This window comes from Pan paniscus, chromosome 4 (assembly GCF_029289425.2).
Source record: "Pan paniscus chromosome 4, NHGRI_mPanPan1-v2.0_pri, whole genome shotgun sequence".
In the NCBI taxonomy this organism is placed as follows: domain Eukaryota; kingdom Metazoa; phylum Chordata; class Mammalia; order Primates; family Hominidae; genus Pan; species Pan paniscus.
This window is the reverse complement of record NC_073253.2, coordinates 14991220-15008858: the sequence shown is the minus strand read 5'-3', so window position 1 is coordinate 15008858 and position 17639 is coordinate 14991220. Positions and strand designations below refer to the sequence as shown.

The 17639-nt window shown below is 41.7% G+C and overlaps 1 protein-coding gene across 1 annotated transcript in view; it reads left to right on the top strand.

Annotated features, from left to right (window-relative positions):
* The window catches only part of ANKH (ANKH inorganic pyrophosphate transport regulator), a 160684-nt gene that overhangs the window by 96341 nt on the left and 46704 nt on the right, over window positions 1-17639 (top strand). The window contains exons 2-3 of the mRNA XM_003821942.5: window positions 4824-5040; window positions 15461-15579. Coding sequence (XP_003821990.1) covers window positions 4824-5040; window positions 15461-15579 — 336 coding nt within the window. The remainder of the gene's footprint in view (window positions 1-4823; window positions 5041-15460; window positions 15580-17639) is intronic.

Here is a 17639-nt window from a genome sequence, read left to right as displayed (position 1 = left end):
GTTTCTTGAAATTGGGATGATTTTCAAATAATGTGTATATTTAATGTGGTCATTAAAAATACGAAATCAATGGCATTTCTTACAAGCAATAACATCTTGCAGGTAAAATGTGATTTTAAGAAGTGTTTCTTTAAAAATTAGTTCATGCAATTAGTATGGACACTTAAGTTCGTGGTAGAAAATAGCCAATTCATTCGTTCATTCAACAAATAATGGAGTGTTTACAATGTCGCCTTGGCAACAAGGGGGTAGGTGAACAGCAGTAAACAAAAGCGGCAAAAATCCTTGCTTTCAAGCGCCTGTCAGCCAGCCACTGCTTCGTGCCCTGTGCACTACCTACCTTGCTTCTCAAATCAGTTGGGTTATTTTAGGGAGAATAAGTATTTTAGCCAAGGCCACTCAGCGCTTAAGTGATAGAAGCAGATTCCAACTCAAGCTTGCATGGCTTTAAACCCTGTGTTCTTTCCTCAAATTACCATAATTGTTGGGCTAAATGAAACTTTCTCACTTTGTCTCACTGACAGAGCTATCATTACCTGGGCCCTCTCTCTTCCCACCTGCCTCAGCACTGGCTTGAGGACTCAAGTCCGGGAACTGTTGGTGGAAATAGAAGGCATTTCAGTGGATGCCTCAGCCCAGGCTGGTGTGTTTTTAGCAAAAAAAAAAAAAAAAAGAATGCTTTGCCAAGAAGACACATAAAATGTCTAGTCCTCCATTATTTAGGTGCCCTATGAGATGCTTTTAAATTTTTGCTAAATAATAGATACCATCCAAGATTAACACATTCGAGCAATAAGCACAAGTAAACAATTGACAATCCTAGATTTTGGGAAGGTTGGGAAAGAGAAAGAACAAACCACATGCTATTGTTGATGTCTGAGAAATAGATGATTAGAAGCTGTCCTAAATGGAGTTCTCTAGAAACAAAACCTGTGTGTGTAGGAGGAAGCAGGATAGGTGGTGGGGAAAAGTGCATAGAGGATGTGGTCTCCACTGGAGACTGGCTTCACCCTGATCCCAGGGAGAACTCTGGAGCATGAATTGTACCACAGTGGTCCCACTTGGAGGCAGGGACACTGATCTTACACACCCCAGTGTATAAAATCAGCCAGTGGCTTTGTGCTGACTGGAACTATGGTGGATGCATCAGATGAGTTTCACCGATGCATAATGGCTGGGAGTAGGTCTCCCTGACAAGAAGACAGCTGTGAGCCATTAGTGGCCAATTCCCAACATCTGGGGATGGGTCCACTGCCAGGTAAAGGATAGGGGATCTGGGTGAGACACCAATAGTGTCCCCTACAGAAGGCCAAAGGGAATTAATTGGGTAAATTGTCAAGTGGTGAGTTTCGCACATAGATAGGAGGAGGCCTTAGACTAGAGATGTTTGTTGAGCACAGGCACTTTATAAAGGAGCTTTTTGATTTTTATTGTGTTTTAGGGTGTTAATGTATTCCATCAGGGAAAATTTGTTTCTAAGAAAGGCATCATGGCAGGTGTGCTCTGCAGAGGCTAAGAAGGTTCTTATGGAAGTTTTCACCGTTATTAGTAGAAAAAAGGAAAACAATTAGAGATAAAATTGGAAACAATTATCAGAAGCTAGCTTATATAATACCGAGTCAGAAAAATGATAATGAGTTCCTACGGCTAGCATACATTTTTATTCTAGATTTTTCTAAAAATTATATTTCACATTGATATTTTCCTGTAAATACATTTTTTCCTAACAGTGCTTTGCAGAGAATGTCAATTCTTAAGTTTTCATTCTGCCAGCCAGCTGTGTCTCCTGGTAAAGGAATGAAACAAAGGCACAGAATGTGAAGCCGTCGGGTTTTGCCGAGTAGCTCTGCCTGTGCTTCTGCCAGAGTCTGTGACACTGGATTACATGTAGGGACCACAGCCTAGATCAGCCCTTGAAACCAAGGAATAACTTGAAGTGTAACATGAAATACCTCCTTTCATAGATTCTGAGGCACACTCCTTCCACCTCCATATTTTAGTAACTCTGAAATCTGGTTACATCTTACAATCAATGACATCCAATTATAATTGGGAACGGTTTTTTGTTTTGTTTTGGTTTGGTTTGGTTTTTTTTTTTTTTTTTTTTTTTTTTTTGAGACACAGTCTCACTCTTGCCCAGACTGGAGTGCAGTGACATGATCTCAGCTCATCGCAACCTCCACCTCCCGGGTTCAGTGACTCTCAGCCTCCCGAGTAGCTGGGATTATAGGTGCACGCCATCGTGTCCAGCTAATTTTTGTATTTTTAGTAGAGACGGGGTTTCACCATGTTGGCCAGGCTTGTCTTGAACTCCTGTCCTCAAGGGATCTGCCCATCTCAGCCTCCACAAGTGCTGGGATTACAGAAGTGAGCCAACGCACCCAGCTGGAACACTTTTTCTTTCTTAGTGGTATAACTAATAATGTACCTTACTGTCGTGTCAGACCCATATTGACTTCAGTAGGGATGGCACCGTGTTCAAGAGGCCAAAGAAGTGACCCAGAGCCCGTGAATGAGACCTAAACCCTGTTTACTGAGGGGACTTACATACAGAGAAGTCCAGCGGTGGCAGGCCGGACAGGAGAGCTGCTACCATTTGTAAAAAGCATGCAGTTTATGTAGATCAGCTGCGTCAGCATTCTTGGAGTATGTTTAAGTTGTTATTCTTATCAGGTGCATCTACCATGCAGGGTCATTCTCAGGGTATGCTGAAGTTATTGCTATCAGATGTGTCTGCCATACACTTACAGTCTATAGTATCAGATTCAGTGAAACACAATGGTGGATTGAGTTTACTTTGTTTTGTCATAATGTAGTATGATTCTTATATATGTTTGAAGATTAGTTCTTGAATCTTTTGTTGTATTCAGTCTTTCCTCTTTCAAGCACCCGTTGGCTCCTTTGGTATTGTTGAGATTAGCTCTACCCAGTATAGCAAGGCAGCTCTCAGACTATGGCTATAACCATATATTTGTAGGGAAAATTATCAACAGCTATCTTGATTAATAGAAATAGGAAATAGACAGGAAAAGTGCATTTCTTTCATTTCTTCTTTCAGTTTACATAGCAGAGACTGACTATGAATTCTATGAATGTGATTGTGTCTCTATTGGATGAGTGACAAATGGCAGGGCCAAGAGTTTAGCATATCTTTTTTCTTAAAAATATGTTGTGGATATATGTCATTCTGCATTTGTCAGAATCCACAGAATGTACAATATACCAAGAGTAAGCCCTAATGTAAACTACATTACACTAGTCACCCCTATCCACAGTTTTACTATCCATGGTTACAGTTACCCGTGGTTGACCAAGGTTCAGAAATATTAAATGGAAAGTTCCAGAAATAAACAATTCATAAGTTTTAAATTGCATGCCATTCCGAGTACTGTAATGAAATCTCTCACCGTCTTGCTTCATCTCTTCCTCATCACAAGGAGTACAGTAAGATATTTTGAGAGAAAGACCACATTGATAAAACTTTTATTATAGTATATTGTTAATAATTATTGTTTGATTATTATTGTTAATCTCTTACTGTGCCTAATTTATAAATTAAACTTTCTCATAGGTATGTATATATAGGAAAAAACATAGTATATATAGGAAAAAACATAGGTACTTTCCATGGTTTCAGGCATTCACTGGGGGTCTTAGAATGTATCCCCTAAGGATAAGGGGGGACTACTGTCTGGTCTTTGAGTAATAATGATGTGTCCATGTAGATTCATTGATTGTAAGGCATGTACCACTCTGGCATGGGATGTTGATAGCAGGGGAGGCTCCGTGTTTGTGGGGGGCAAAGGATATATGGGAATGCTCTGTACTTTCTGCTCAATTTTACTGTGAACCTAAAACTGCCTTAAAAACAGTCTATTTTTTAAAAATATATAACTATACAGAAAGCTGACTCTTCTGCTTAGTTTCCTGTTCCTAATGACAGATGCAATGTTCTAGAGGCATTTTAGTCGGAAAGCTCTCTCTACCTGGACATCCATTCCCACTGGTCTGCTGTTACTGATTTGTCTTCGGGGTGGGAAATTTAGTTTGGAAGTACCATCCCACCAAGGCCTGCAGTGCCTAAGAGCGTCTCTCTTGGAGGATGGTTAAAGTAGTCAGGGTATTTTACAACTGCATCTTCCTGCACAACCATTATCCAAAAACATTTGTTTTTTAGTCTAAAGGTGTTCTTTTCATATTTGTCTGTGTAGAGCTCAGGAATGTATTTCAGGTTAAAATATAGTAGGAATCAGGTAAACAACATGCATGAATGAAGAATATAATAAATTCTTTCAGTACCTTTTTTCATAGCATAGAGCTCTGCTATGAAGAATACATAACATATACACAGTATTTAAGATTACATGTGCACACATGCACACACACACACACCACCCCTTCTTTAAAGAAAAAAGAACCCATCCCCTTGATATAAACTGTTAGACTCATTTTCAGAATGTCTCTTGCCATTATGTCAATTCAGCCTGCAAACAAAATTTAACATTTTTATTTTTTTTTTAAAATCAACTTAACCAAAACTTCTTAGAATTATTTTTCAATATTAGCATAAAATATTTGTTGGTGTTTTGCTATTATTTTAACTGCAGTGGTCAGGTATCTCCTTCACAAAAAGAAACTCAAACTGAAGCTGATGTAGATGAAAATGAAAACCAATCACCTTTATCCAATTACATGAGATGCACCCTATAAGCTGCTTAGTGTTTCTATAGAAACGTGATCTGCTGAGTTTCATCTTAGAGGTATGATTCCCCAGAGAAGAGATGACATTTCTAATGCTTGTGGGTTTTTCCCCCCCTTCCCAGGCCTTGAACCGGGGCATTGCTGCTGTCAAGGAGGATGCAGTCGAGATGCTGGCCAGCTACGGGCTGGCGTACTCCCTCATGAAGTTCTTCACGGGTCCCATGAGTGACTTCAAAAATGTGGGCCTGGTGTTTGTGAACAGCAAGAGAGACAGGACCAAAGCCGTCCTGTGTATGGTGGTGGCAGGGGCCATCGCTGCCGTCTTTCACACACTGATAGGTGAGGCCGCCGACCGCCACTGACGAATCTAGCCTTGGCAATTTCTTATTCCTTTTCATTAATATAAATGTATTTATTGAGATAAGTGGTTTCTTCACTAATTATCAAATGTTTCTTATGAAATTTTCAGGGGATAGAAGGAAAGCGCTTGTGCTCCTAGCTTAAGACAATAATGTGTTTTTTCTGGGGAGCTATAGTTTTGTGTCTCTGATTCCCAAAGTGAAAAGCAGTGATTTCATTAGTAGGCGATTACATCTAGGAATAACATTTGGTAAGGCCAATAAAATAGCAGGTGCTTTCGTTAGAGATATGTGTGCATCATTGTACTGGGTCATTAAATCTTAAGAATAAAAATAGAATGACTTATTTAGAATTAATGCTTATTAGCAGTGAGAACAAATGACAGATTGTTCTATTTATTAATTTGTTCTAGGATCTTATTCTATTTTATTCAAAGACAAGACTAAATGCTCTTGTGATAGCATTCTTTCCATGAAACAACAGGAAAGCCGTATCATACATACAGTGACTGGCCTCCAGTTTAACCAAGACCCTGGAAAAGCAGCTCTCCTTCAGGGCTGGAGTTCTGCTGCTGCTTTCTTGGTGGGGATAAAGCCTTCAGGGCATGATTTCTGAATGTCGTGGCTTTAAAACAGCTTTGCTTACCTGGCATAAAAATTGAGTGGTACCTCTATTGAAACCAGTTACATAAAACACTGTGAATGACACTTCATAAACCCATTGTGTACCTTAAAATTGTTACTGATTGTTTAAGACGCATGACTGTCAGTGGTGAATAAAGGAACCAAAAGATTAACCCAGACCGTTTACAGTGTGTTTGCATGGCAGCTAATGCTTACTCACATAACTGCGAATCTGAAAGTAAATAAGGTAAGGCCTTTGTGGTTTTCCTTTTTAATGTGACATAAAATTTTGTGCTAAGAACATTGTGGAAGAGAGCGCATCTGCTGATGGACCAGACATTCAGCCAAAGCGTTGATATTGATCCTTTAATTTGTGCTCAGAGCTTCAGGGCATGGAGTAAAGAGGAGCTGCCTCTCATTTCCTCAGTTTATGCCCTGAAGGCTAACTGTGGACTGAGTATTTGCACATGTACTTGTATTTGAAGTAAATTTCTGCTGCATTTGACCTGAGCCATTTTCAAAGAATACATGTACAGTATTTGGGGGAAAAAAAAGCCATATATTTTGTAAAATAAGGGGCTTCCTTAAATAAGCAAATGAGTTCCCTTTGTTACTAGCTCTTTTTTTACTTGGACTTATAAATAATCCAATATTCCCTATTTAGCCATGGTTGGATGAAACTTTGGGACTAAACAGCTAATTATCAGTTGTCAGTAATTCTGGAAGAGAAAAGCTAAGCATCCCGTGTTATTGCAATTGTCGGGAAGAAAATGTGGTCATTAAAATAAAAATCAATGTCATTTTAGTTTTTCAATTTTAAAATAGAATTATAAAATTTTAAATTTAAACCAAAATGGTTTTCTGTATCTCATATATATTTAATAATCATTATTAGTTTTTATACTTTTGCAATCACAGCATTTTTCCATCCACCAAACAAATGTTTTCCACAGTTGCTACGAAAGCACATATGAATTTCTTTTGAACATCTGAAAATCAGATCTTAATGATGTACCCTTTTCTAGAGTGTTGGCCTCCTTACCATTTTCTGCCTAAGTCTTTAGCCGCTCTCTTGCCTTTGCCATCTGCTACGTCGGGCATCTTTGTTCACCTTTCTGCCTCTGTTTTTAGTAATCCTGTAAGCTTTTCTATATCCAGATCCTGCCCATTTTGTTTCCCATAATCGTGGCCACAAGCTCCATGATGGGATGTTGCTCTCTCTCCACCCCCCAGCCATTCTTCCCACCACTTTCCTATGTCACTGAACGTTGCCCTTCCAATGGCAGTCTCTATGCATCACCTATATTTGACGCTTACACCCATTTTCATTTCCTAGTAATGCTGAAAACAGCTACTTACATTTCTACTTCAGCAGTCAGCTCCTGGATAACTATGTGTGTGACAGGGGAACACTGACATAGATAAAACAGAAAAGGAAATACTCCAAGTATATTTGACTCGAAAAGCCATTGTATGATTTCAAGCAGTCTTCCTGATTATATTTGCTTGGGCTGATATTGAAATGAGCATATATTCCCTACATGTACAGCTCCTGGGTGGGGCCTACAGTAAGTACAGGAAGCTTTGTATTATAAATTCAACATGCTGAATTCACAGAGTGGGAATATAAATCAGATACATCTAGGTTTAAACTAATTTCTTTCTATTCTTTTGTCCAGGCAAAAGTAGTTGAATTGCCTTCAACATTTCTTTAAGTGCTAGTTTCCCATCACCTTAATGAATTTATTTCCTTTTAGCAAGTTCTTCTAATTTTTCAAAGGCATTTATTTTCGACATGTGAGAGCATAGAGCAGGAAGAGATTCTTTCTTTTTGGGGTTGGGACAGGCCTCATGGATTGAGTCATTTCTTAACCGCCTCTGAAGGATGAATTGCATTTCAGCACTTTTCTTCAGTTTGTTTGTTTGTTTGTTTGTTTTTGAGGCAGAGTCTTGCTCTGCTGCCCAGCCAGGAGTGCAGTGGTGTGATCACAACTAACCGCAACCTTGAACTCGTGGGCTCAATCAATTCTCCCACCTCAGCCTCTTGAGTAGCTGGGACTACAGATGCATGCCACCACATCTGGCTAATTTTTATATTTTTTTTTTTGTAGAGATAGGGTTTTGCCATGTTGCCCAGGCTGGTCTTGAATTCCTGAGTTCAAGCGATCTGCCTACCTGAGCCTCCCAAAGTGCTGGGATTACAGGCATGAGCCACCACACCTGGCCAGCACAACACTGTCTAATTTTTCCTTATCTTTGATACAAAATGGAGTCAAGAATTTGCCCTGTGCACTATAATGAATATTTTGCTATAGCCATCTAAAATCATCCCAACGTGATGTTCTCTATCTTAGACTTTTTTCCCCCAGTCTGGATGAACTTCGACACTTCATACTTTTCACTATTTACTAATAATTTACCAATCCCTGGAGGGTCTTCTTCACTTAGAAGGGATTTCAAATGTGGACATTGCCAGCTCTGAAAAATCAGTTGCAGATGTAGCTTCTCACTTTCACTAACGCAGTGTCCCCTCTGTGCATCAGTTAATGGGTCACAGCAGGATGATTGAGATAGGCTCAGGTCAAAGAGCACTAAAAGCTTTTGTAGTGTCATCCCTCATTCATTGGGTTTGCCCCAATAAAGGAAAGAACCTTCTACTAGGTCCTTTTCATTAGATTTACTGTAGTTAAGGAATTCTTTTTCCTTACGTTTCTTTTCTTTTTTTTTTTTCTTGACCCCACTATTGAGCTAGGCATTCTCCCATCTTTGAGAACTTTGTGCTTGGTAATGGATTTCCCCAGACAAGGCTGGGTTAGATACCACTGACCACTCAGACACTTCCCTGGGAATGCTTGGTGGAGATTGTGCGGGAAAGATGGCCCCAGAGAATGTGCCCAGCAACTCTTCCCACCCAGGCAAACTTTGTGCAATGAGCCAATAGAGCAGACACTTGGAATTGTGTTGGACTGAGAGATTTGAAGTCTAGAAGATCCACTGGACAAGAGTTACTGTCCATACTATGCACACCCATAGCCTGGCTCTAGATACCCAAATTGTACAAGCCTTGGGAGTATTTCTTGGCCCTTGTTGAACAGCTGCAAGTATCTCTTTTTTAGCATAACCATAGCCACGACTTCTGTCATGGACCCATGTATGAGACACCATTTTTTAAAACTGCATTGTCCTGCTAGATTAAGTTACAAAACAAAAACGAAGAGTACAGAGCCCGGGGTTTGCCATCACCACACCTTCATTTAGGCCAGTGGTTGTGCTGCATGGAGGAAAGCGTGCTGACCTTGCATTTGGTTCCATTTGGGTCCAAATTAATTTCACATGCGTGGAAATTAGTATTGCCTAACCTCCTAATTCACGAAGATGTCGAAACCGCTGCTGTGGATTTTAACTTTCTTTACACGTTTATTCTTGACAGTAACCTGTAAGGCCCTTGCCATGTTATGAAGCTTCCTGGGTAGTCAGCAGAATTCAGGGGAACAAAACTGCAGGTTCCTGTGCTCTTCCAGTGAGCCATTGGAATAATTTCTGGACCAGTTCTGTTTGCCAGACTTCTCTTTTCAAACTTTCCCATTATTCATGGATTATTAACCAGCTCTATAAAGGGTGAATTAGTATAATTTGCCATAATTTAAACCAACGAGGGTGCTGGGAGTGAACAGACAGTGTCAGTATAGTCTCACAATTTATTGTCATGTAAAAAACCACCCCGATCCTCAGTGGCTCAAAACACAAGCATTTATTTTTGTTTGCAAGACTGCAGGTTGGCTGGGTGGATCTTTGGAACTTGACTAGGCTCAGGCCTCTATGGTCAGCTGAGGGCCAGGAGGTCGCTCTGCTGACCTTGGTGGGCTCCTTGTTGGCGAACATCTGGCCAGCCTAGATGGCCTCTGTTGGGACAGCTGAACTCTCCTCCACATAGTCTCTCATCCTCCACTAGCATTGCCTGGGCTTTTTTAGATGGCTGTGGTGACACTCCAAGTGAAGGGACAGAAGCACACATGACGGCTCCCTGAGGCCAGGAATCAGAACGGCCCACCATCACTCCCACCGCACACTGCTGACCAAAACAGATCACTGGCCAGCCCAGATTCAAGGCGAGGGGAATAGAGCCTAACTTTTGGTGTGAGGAACTGCCAAATCATGTGACAAAGAGTGGGGATATAAGTAGGAGGGAAGACTCAAGGGATGTTTTTGCTACCAGTATATCCCAGTCACTTTTTTTATTTTTATTTATTTATTTATTTATTTATTTATTTATTTATTTATTTTCCGCTCTGTCACCCAGGCTAGAGTTCATTAGTGTGATCTCGGGTTATTGCAACCTCCGCCTCCCAGGCTCAGGCATTCTCCTGCCTCAGCCTCCCAAGTAGCTGGGATTACAGGCACCTGCCACCTCACCCAGCTAATTTTTGTATTTTTAGTAGAGACGAGGTTTCACTATGTTGGCCAGGCTGGTCTCGAACTCCAGACCTCAGGTGATCCACCCGCCTCAGCCTCCCAAAGTGCTGGGATTACAGGCATGAGCCACTGTGCCCAGCCTCCCAGTCACTTCCTTTGGGGGTTATGGATTTCAACATTTATTCAATCAGCACACTGGGCTAGATCCTGAGAATTCAAACATGAATAAGAAATGTTCTCTAGAAAGAAGCAGATCTCCTGCAATAAATTATTCTGAACCCCACTCCACCAAGTCTTGATGCCAGTGAGATAGAATTCTTGTACTTGGGTTAAAATTTCACAATTACTTTACTTACATTGTGCATGGGTTTATGGTATCTCTTCAAGACCTAGGTGATATTTATGCCCCCCATCCCCCACACTGGACAAGTGTTGCCTAGTGTAGATTATAGATGGGTGATATTAAATGTCTGTGTCCCAGCCCATATGCAGGAAACTGTCCTCTTCACAGCTGTGTTAGTGTGTGCAGTACCTGATGCATACAAGTCACTCAACGTGTATTTATCGAAGTGATTTAAATATGGCCTATCAGCCATGTAAACACACATACCTTGGAAATGATACCCTAGAAGCACAGGGGTGAAATTACCTGCTCCCGTGAAAAGCCTCGCAAGCTGGTCACAGTGGGTCAACAACAGTACCTGTGAGACTTTTAAACATTGAGGACTTGGGAATTTGAATTAGATTAATGGTTCTCAGATTTGCCTATTGGATATGGAAAAATGTATGTAGACTTATTTCGGTTCATATTAACATTTTATGGTTTGTAACAGCTCCTGGATGAACAGGTTTGAGAACCACTGATTCAGAAAGAGCCCATGGCCCTGGCTGGCTGAGGTCAGTGGACCCGTGGATCTGAAGGGCACTTTCTGTGTCCCTTGTTTAGGAGGGTCAAAGCTGTCCACCTGTAAACAGGTCAAGTCAGTGTCTTCTTGCTGTTGCAATATCATAAAATTTGTTTACATCTGTTCAAAAACCTTGTTTAATTTTTTTTGTAATGTTCTGCTCTTCATAAGGAATACAAGCTGTTTTAGAACAGTCTTGGTAAGGCGGTTTATAGAAGCTGAAGGTTGCTAAATATTGCTAAGGCAGCTAGCCTGGTAATTATGGACTCTATGCAAATCACTTTAAACAAATTACCCCCCCACCCCCCCCCAATAGCTCTAGCTGGAAATAGCTCAGGGGCATGGGAGGGAGGGAGTCGCCCCAACAGAGTGGGTGAAAACAGTTGTTGGGATTTTATACTCACAGCTCCCAGGGTAGAATTAACCTCTATAGCTATAATCAGACTCCTCTATCATGTAGGGGAAGAGTAGATGGAAGTTAGAAAATCTGGGAGGAAAAGCTTCTTCCCTTGGCCTCCAAATATCTCCCGGAGTAGCTGAAAGAGGAAGAGACTGAAATAAAAAGAAGTTAAAAGAAGCAAAGGCAGCCTCAAGCCTCATAGGTCCCACAGTACTCTGAAACCAAGGGAGCTAGGACAAGCCCTGGATGCTGAAGGAGGCAAGAGTTGGGGACACCTTCTCACCCAACCAGAAAGCTGGGCTGGGCTCATCCCCAGGAGAATGGATGGCGAACGCCCCAGCAGTCCCTTAGACCCCATAAATATTACATGTTTACCCCAGTTACTCTGCATGAAGGCACTGTTTTTGATGTTTCTGTTAAACTATTGTAATAAGTAGCTATATTTAAGAAACTGAGGTTAAATTATATAGAGAGTTTATTTGGGCCAGGATTGAGGATTGTCACCTGGGACACGCTTCCCAGTGGCCTTGGGGAGTGCTCCTTTCGGCCTTTGTTACAAGCAGGTTTTTAAAGGCAAAAGGGGCTGGGTGCGGTGACTAACGCCTGTAATCCCAGCACTTTGGGAGGCTGAGGCGGGTGGATCACCTGAGGACAGGAGTTCAAGACCAGCCTGGCCAACATGGTGAAACCCCATCTCTACTAAAAATACAAAATTAGCTAGGTGTGGTGGCACACGTCTGTAGTCCCAGCTACTTGGGAGGCTGAGACAGGAGAATTGCTTGAACCCAGGAGGTGGAGGTTGCAGTGAGCTGAGATTGCACCACTGCATTCCACCCTGGGCGACACAGAGCGAGACTCTGTCTCAAAGGAAAAAAAAAAAGGCAAAAGGGGACAAGGAATGGTCTGACACGAAGTTGCTTGACGGGAATACTCATTGATTTACGGTATAGGGTATGAATTGTGGTGTCCAGCATATGGCATTTTATGGCTACTTGGCATCAGTTCATCTGGAGCGCACATAGCAAGTGGCTTCAAGGTCATTATTCACTCAAGGTGGGAGTGAGATGTGACTGCTGTCACACATTGTCACATTTCAGTGCATCCCTAGGTCTGATAATTAAAGGGGATGCCCTTACTCAGATGAGTTTCTTTTCCTTCTCAACAGGGAGAAGCTTATGTGTATTGATCTCTATTTCTGGGCGCTACATGCAGACTGCATGCCCTGCTCTCAGCTGCTGAAACTCACATGTCCCATCTGATCTTCCTGCCACCCAAGAGTTTAACATGAAAATAAGCCTGTCTCCCTCTCTCAGAAGCCACTTGTACCTGTGTTCCAGGGCTGCCGTAACAAAGTATCACAAACCGGGTGGTTTAAGCAACAGAAATTGAGCATTTCACAGTTATGGATGCTGGAAGTCCGAGGTCAAGGTGTTGCAGGGGCGGTTCCTTCTGAGAGATATGAGGAAGACTGTCATCTAGGCCTCTCCCCTAGCTTCTGGGGGTTTGCTGGCAATCTTTGGCATTCCTGGGCTTGTAGAGGAGTCACCCCGGTTTCTGCCTTCATCTTCACACTGCGTTCTCCCTGTGTGCATCTACCTCTGTATCTGAATATCCGTTTCATAAGAACAGCAGTCATTGGATTGAGAGCCCACTCTACTCCAGTATGACCTCAACTTAACCAGTTATATCTGCAATGACCTTATTGCTAGATAAGGTCACATCCTGAGATGCCAGGGGTTAGGATTTCAACATCTGAATTTTGAAGGGACATAGTTCAGCTTACAACACTGCCCTTTCACCAATTCCATAGTCCCCAGCTTCAACCATGGCAGTCAAGTCCCCTCAGCTGGTGTTTTATAGTGACTGTAACCTTCACCAGGGGATTTTAGCTCATGAGCTATTCCTAGCCAGCCCTGTGCTCTTGCACTTGGCATTGTGTTCGTTGCTCTACTCGCCTGGCACAGCTGCCTTTACCATTGCCAGTGGCCTCAGCTGAGAGGTGGGTGTGGGGACAGTGATGTGGGCAAGGTCAGGATGGTCTCCTTGCACATCCCTGAGCAGTGAACATTTGTTGACTGAATGAAAACACGTGTACAAATAAACAGCAGCAGCAACAATAAACTTTGAACAAAATTTCCACAGTTCAGCACCCAAAGTAGATCATTTGTATGATTAAGTAACATCTTCATTCTGGCTTTGTGTTTCAGCCAGCTTAGCTCATGTCTAAATGCAATTCTCACCTGGCTGCAAAATCAGGCAGGAGCTCTCCCTCCCTGCCTTCCCAGGTCAAACCTCTACTAATCCCCTTTTCATCTCTGCACAGCTTCTGATCCAAACGACAGGGACATCACGGCTGCCTCCTTCCATCCATGTCCCTTGCTATAACTAATCCCATCTTCCCAGGTCTCTCTTCTTTCTGCCACGTGACATGCCCTCTCTTGGATTTCTCTTCTTGATGCCTCAGTGGTTCTGATGGCCCAGCTACCACCACACCTGGCACCTTTCTTACCTGGCAGCTGACCTTCTGGTTGTTCACCTCTACCCTGCCTGGAAGGACTAGGAGCTTTCCTCCTGCACTCTCCCCGACCTGCCCCACCTCACTCTCTGAAGATCGTAGTCATTCCAGCTTCCCACCCCTTGAAACCACTTACTCCCACCTCTAATATCCATAGTTGTAAGAGAATGAAAATAGTAGGCACACCTACTGTTAAAACACTCGTAAGACACTGTGAAAAACCTGAAGATTATTATTTTCTTGTCTTTCTTTTCCTTCTCTTTCCTTCCCTTTCCTTCCCTTCCCTTCCCTTTTTCCTTTCCTTTCCTTTCCTTTTCTTTTTTTCCCTCCCCTTCCCTCCCCTCCCCTCCCCTCCCCTCTCCTCTTCTTTTTTCTTTTCTTTCTTATAAAGACAGGGTCTCACTCTGTCACCTAGGGTGACGTACAGTGGCACGATCATAGCTCACTGCACCCTTGAACTCCTGGGCTCAAGCAATCCTCCTGCCTCCACCTCCCAAGTAGCTGGGACTACAGGCATGTACCACCATGCCAGGCTAATTTTTAAATTTTTTTTTTTTTGCTAGAAACAGAGTCTCACTATGTTGCCCAGGCTAGTCTCAAACTCTTAGGCTAAGCAATCTTTCTGCCTCAGCCTCCTGAAGTACTGGGATTACAGGCATGAGCCATCATGCCTGGCCTGTTATTTTTATATATAATCTAAACTTCTATCAATGAGGTGAAAAAATAGCTCAATATTTTATTTAACCTTTGCTAATAATATCTGTCAGGATTCCTTATACATTAGGAGACCTTTCTCCTTCTTCCCTATTCCTATTTGACACATATGCATTCATTCAGCCCGTACTGGCTGAGTGCCTATGTTCTAGTCACTGGTAACAAATTCTGATATTGGAAGGACTACAAAAGCAGCTCCGCAATGTCATTTTCCAGCGGTGCAGGACTATACCCTAAGTTGCCACCCTCTTCCCAAAAAGTGAAATAAAAGAACTGGCAAGTGTGAAAAAGCTAGCTTTAAAGTTTTATGGAAAGGCATATTAACATCTAGAAATTTTCTCTTAGTAAATAATTAAGAATATGTGTAAACATTTAGCTTCAAACCTAGCCACCAAGCATTCTTTTGTAGTATCAAAATGATGGAAACCACCTCACTGTGTAGCAATAGGAGACTGGGCAAGCTGATACCAAGCAAACTCTCAAAAAGAAATTCAGTTCATTGAAGGGAATTCAAAGAAATAAAATGTAGAAGTATATCATGGAAAGATGTTCATGGTTTACAAAAGAGTATGTGGAATACAATCTCGTTTTTACGTTAAAACACAGAACAATAAAAGAACTTGGTGATTAGAACCCAGAGCATTCATTGGCTGTGACCCACTCTGGGTAGAGGGATGAGATTGTAGATGATTTTTTTCTATTTGCTTATCTAATTTTTCTATGACGAACAAATACTACATTTAAAATTGTTTTTAAGCTTTTGAAACAAAAAGAATATAAAGATATCCTTTTCTAAATATTTCCACATATGCCTTTCGACACTTTGCAGCTTATAGTGATTTAGGATACTACATTATCAATAAACTGCACCATGTGGACGAGTCGGTGGGGAGCAAGACGAGAAGGGCCTTCCTGTACCTCGCTGCCTTTCCTTTCATGGACGCAATGGTGAGTAGAGAAGATCGTTGGCTTTCTTTCTTTTTCTTTAACTGGTGGTACAATATACATAATATAAAATCTACCATTTTAGCTATTTTTGTGTGTACAGCTTAATGGCAGGAAGTACATTCACATTATTGTGTAACCAATCTTCAGAACTCTTCATCTTGCAAAACTGAGATTCTATCCTAATTCAACAGTAACCCTCCTCGGCCCCCTCCCCAGCTCTGGGCAACCTCCATTCTACTTTGTAACTCTACAAATTGGACTACTTGAGATACCTCAAAAGAGTGGAATCATACAGCGTTTGTCCTTTTGTAATTGGCTTATTTCACTGAGCGTGTCTTCAGAGTTTAACAATGTAGTAGCAGGTGTCAGAATTTCCTTCCTTTTTAAGGCTGAGTCACTTTCCAGTGAATGTCTAGGCCACATCTTGTGTATCCGTTCGTCAGCTGATGGACACTTGCGTTGCTTCCACCTTTGGGTTCTTGTGACTAACACTGCTATGAACGTGAGTGTGCAAATATCTGAGTCCTTGTTTTTGGTTATTTGGGGTATATACCCAGAAGTGGAATTGCTGGATCATACAGAAATTTGATTTTTGATTTTTTGAGGAATTAGCAGACTGATTTTCGTAGCAGCTATACCACCATCAGAGTACTCAGGTTCCAATTGTCTGTTGACTTTTAACCAGTCCATCTTGTCAATTTATTTAATTTTGCCACAAGTTCTGGTAGGTGGCAGGAAAGCCCATTTGAAAATTTTGATGCAGATAAACAGTTCTTTTCTGATATACTCAGGATCAAAGGATCAGAATCACTTTCTGATAAACTTACCACTTGTGTGGCACAGACACCCACAGTTTTAGAGTAAGAATCTGTTGAACATACTGGTAGGGTTTCATTATTTTAATAACCAGCTTCACCCCATTAGCTCAGGGCTGCCCACTTCCATAAATTCTTTGTCATGATTCTGAGGAGTGCTTAAACAGTGCTTTTCATTCTCTTCTGCTGTCTTATAAATATAAAAAAGACTTAGCAAAAAAAAAAAAATATATATATATATATATATATATATATTCCAATAAGGTCCAATGCTGGAAAGTAAACCCTTTCCTTTGGCTCCATTTTGAATTATTCTTGGAAGGAGACTTAAAAATATGTTAGTCTGTATAGTTTTTTTTACCACCCCCACCTCAAGTTTATATGCAGTTAGATGCATGATGTAAGTGCATAACTGGCTTCCCTGCGGTGCCTGAACTAGCCCATGGTGGTAGCCCAGTTAGAGAACTGAAGGAGGTGGCCTTTCTGACGTCCCTAAAGAGTCGAAGCCCAGCTTCCTGGACAGGTCCGTGCCATTGCTCTGAGGTCTGTCCTCCCATCTGTGTTGAAGTGGGAATCTACACACATAGAAGAATTACAGTTATATGGTGAATTCCAGGAACTCAGGACTGTTAGTAAAAGTGAATTGCAGATTCTTAAGGACCTGGTATTCCATGTCCCTTTAGCTATATTTATTTGCCATAAGAGAGTTTCTGAAATCAAATAGAACACCAGAACATTTGTAATTGGTACTCTTTTCTTCCATGTTTCTTCTGTAAGTTCCCCCAGAGACCCTGGTATAACAGCAAGAGATGGCTTATAAAAATGAAAATAATGAACATTTATAAGGACCAGATCAACTCCTCCCTCCCCACCCCTTCACCCCTGGCAGCATGGCGCTGATATATTGGTTGGAGAGAGAATATTTAAAGCCAGCAAGCTTATTGTACGGTGGCTTTCAGACAACAAAGCCAGCCCACAGCTGTGTTTGCAGATGGGCAGGGAATTGGCTGTTGCTCTACAAAATCTTGACATGGACCTGGGGAATATACCCTGCTTGCCTCATTGTGTGTAGCTCAGATGAAATGTCATTTCTGTGTCAGTCCAAATCAACCTTGAAGGTAAGAAGGATGATCCTTAAACAGAGCCCGTCATGAACTTGAAACCTTCTCCAGACCTGCTGTTCCTCGGGCTTTTCGTCTGCTCCCCTCATAGCACCTTCCTCCTCATCTCCCAAAGTGTCAGGTC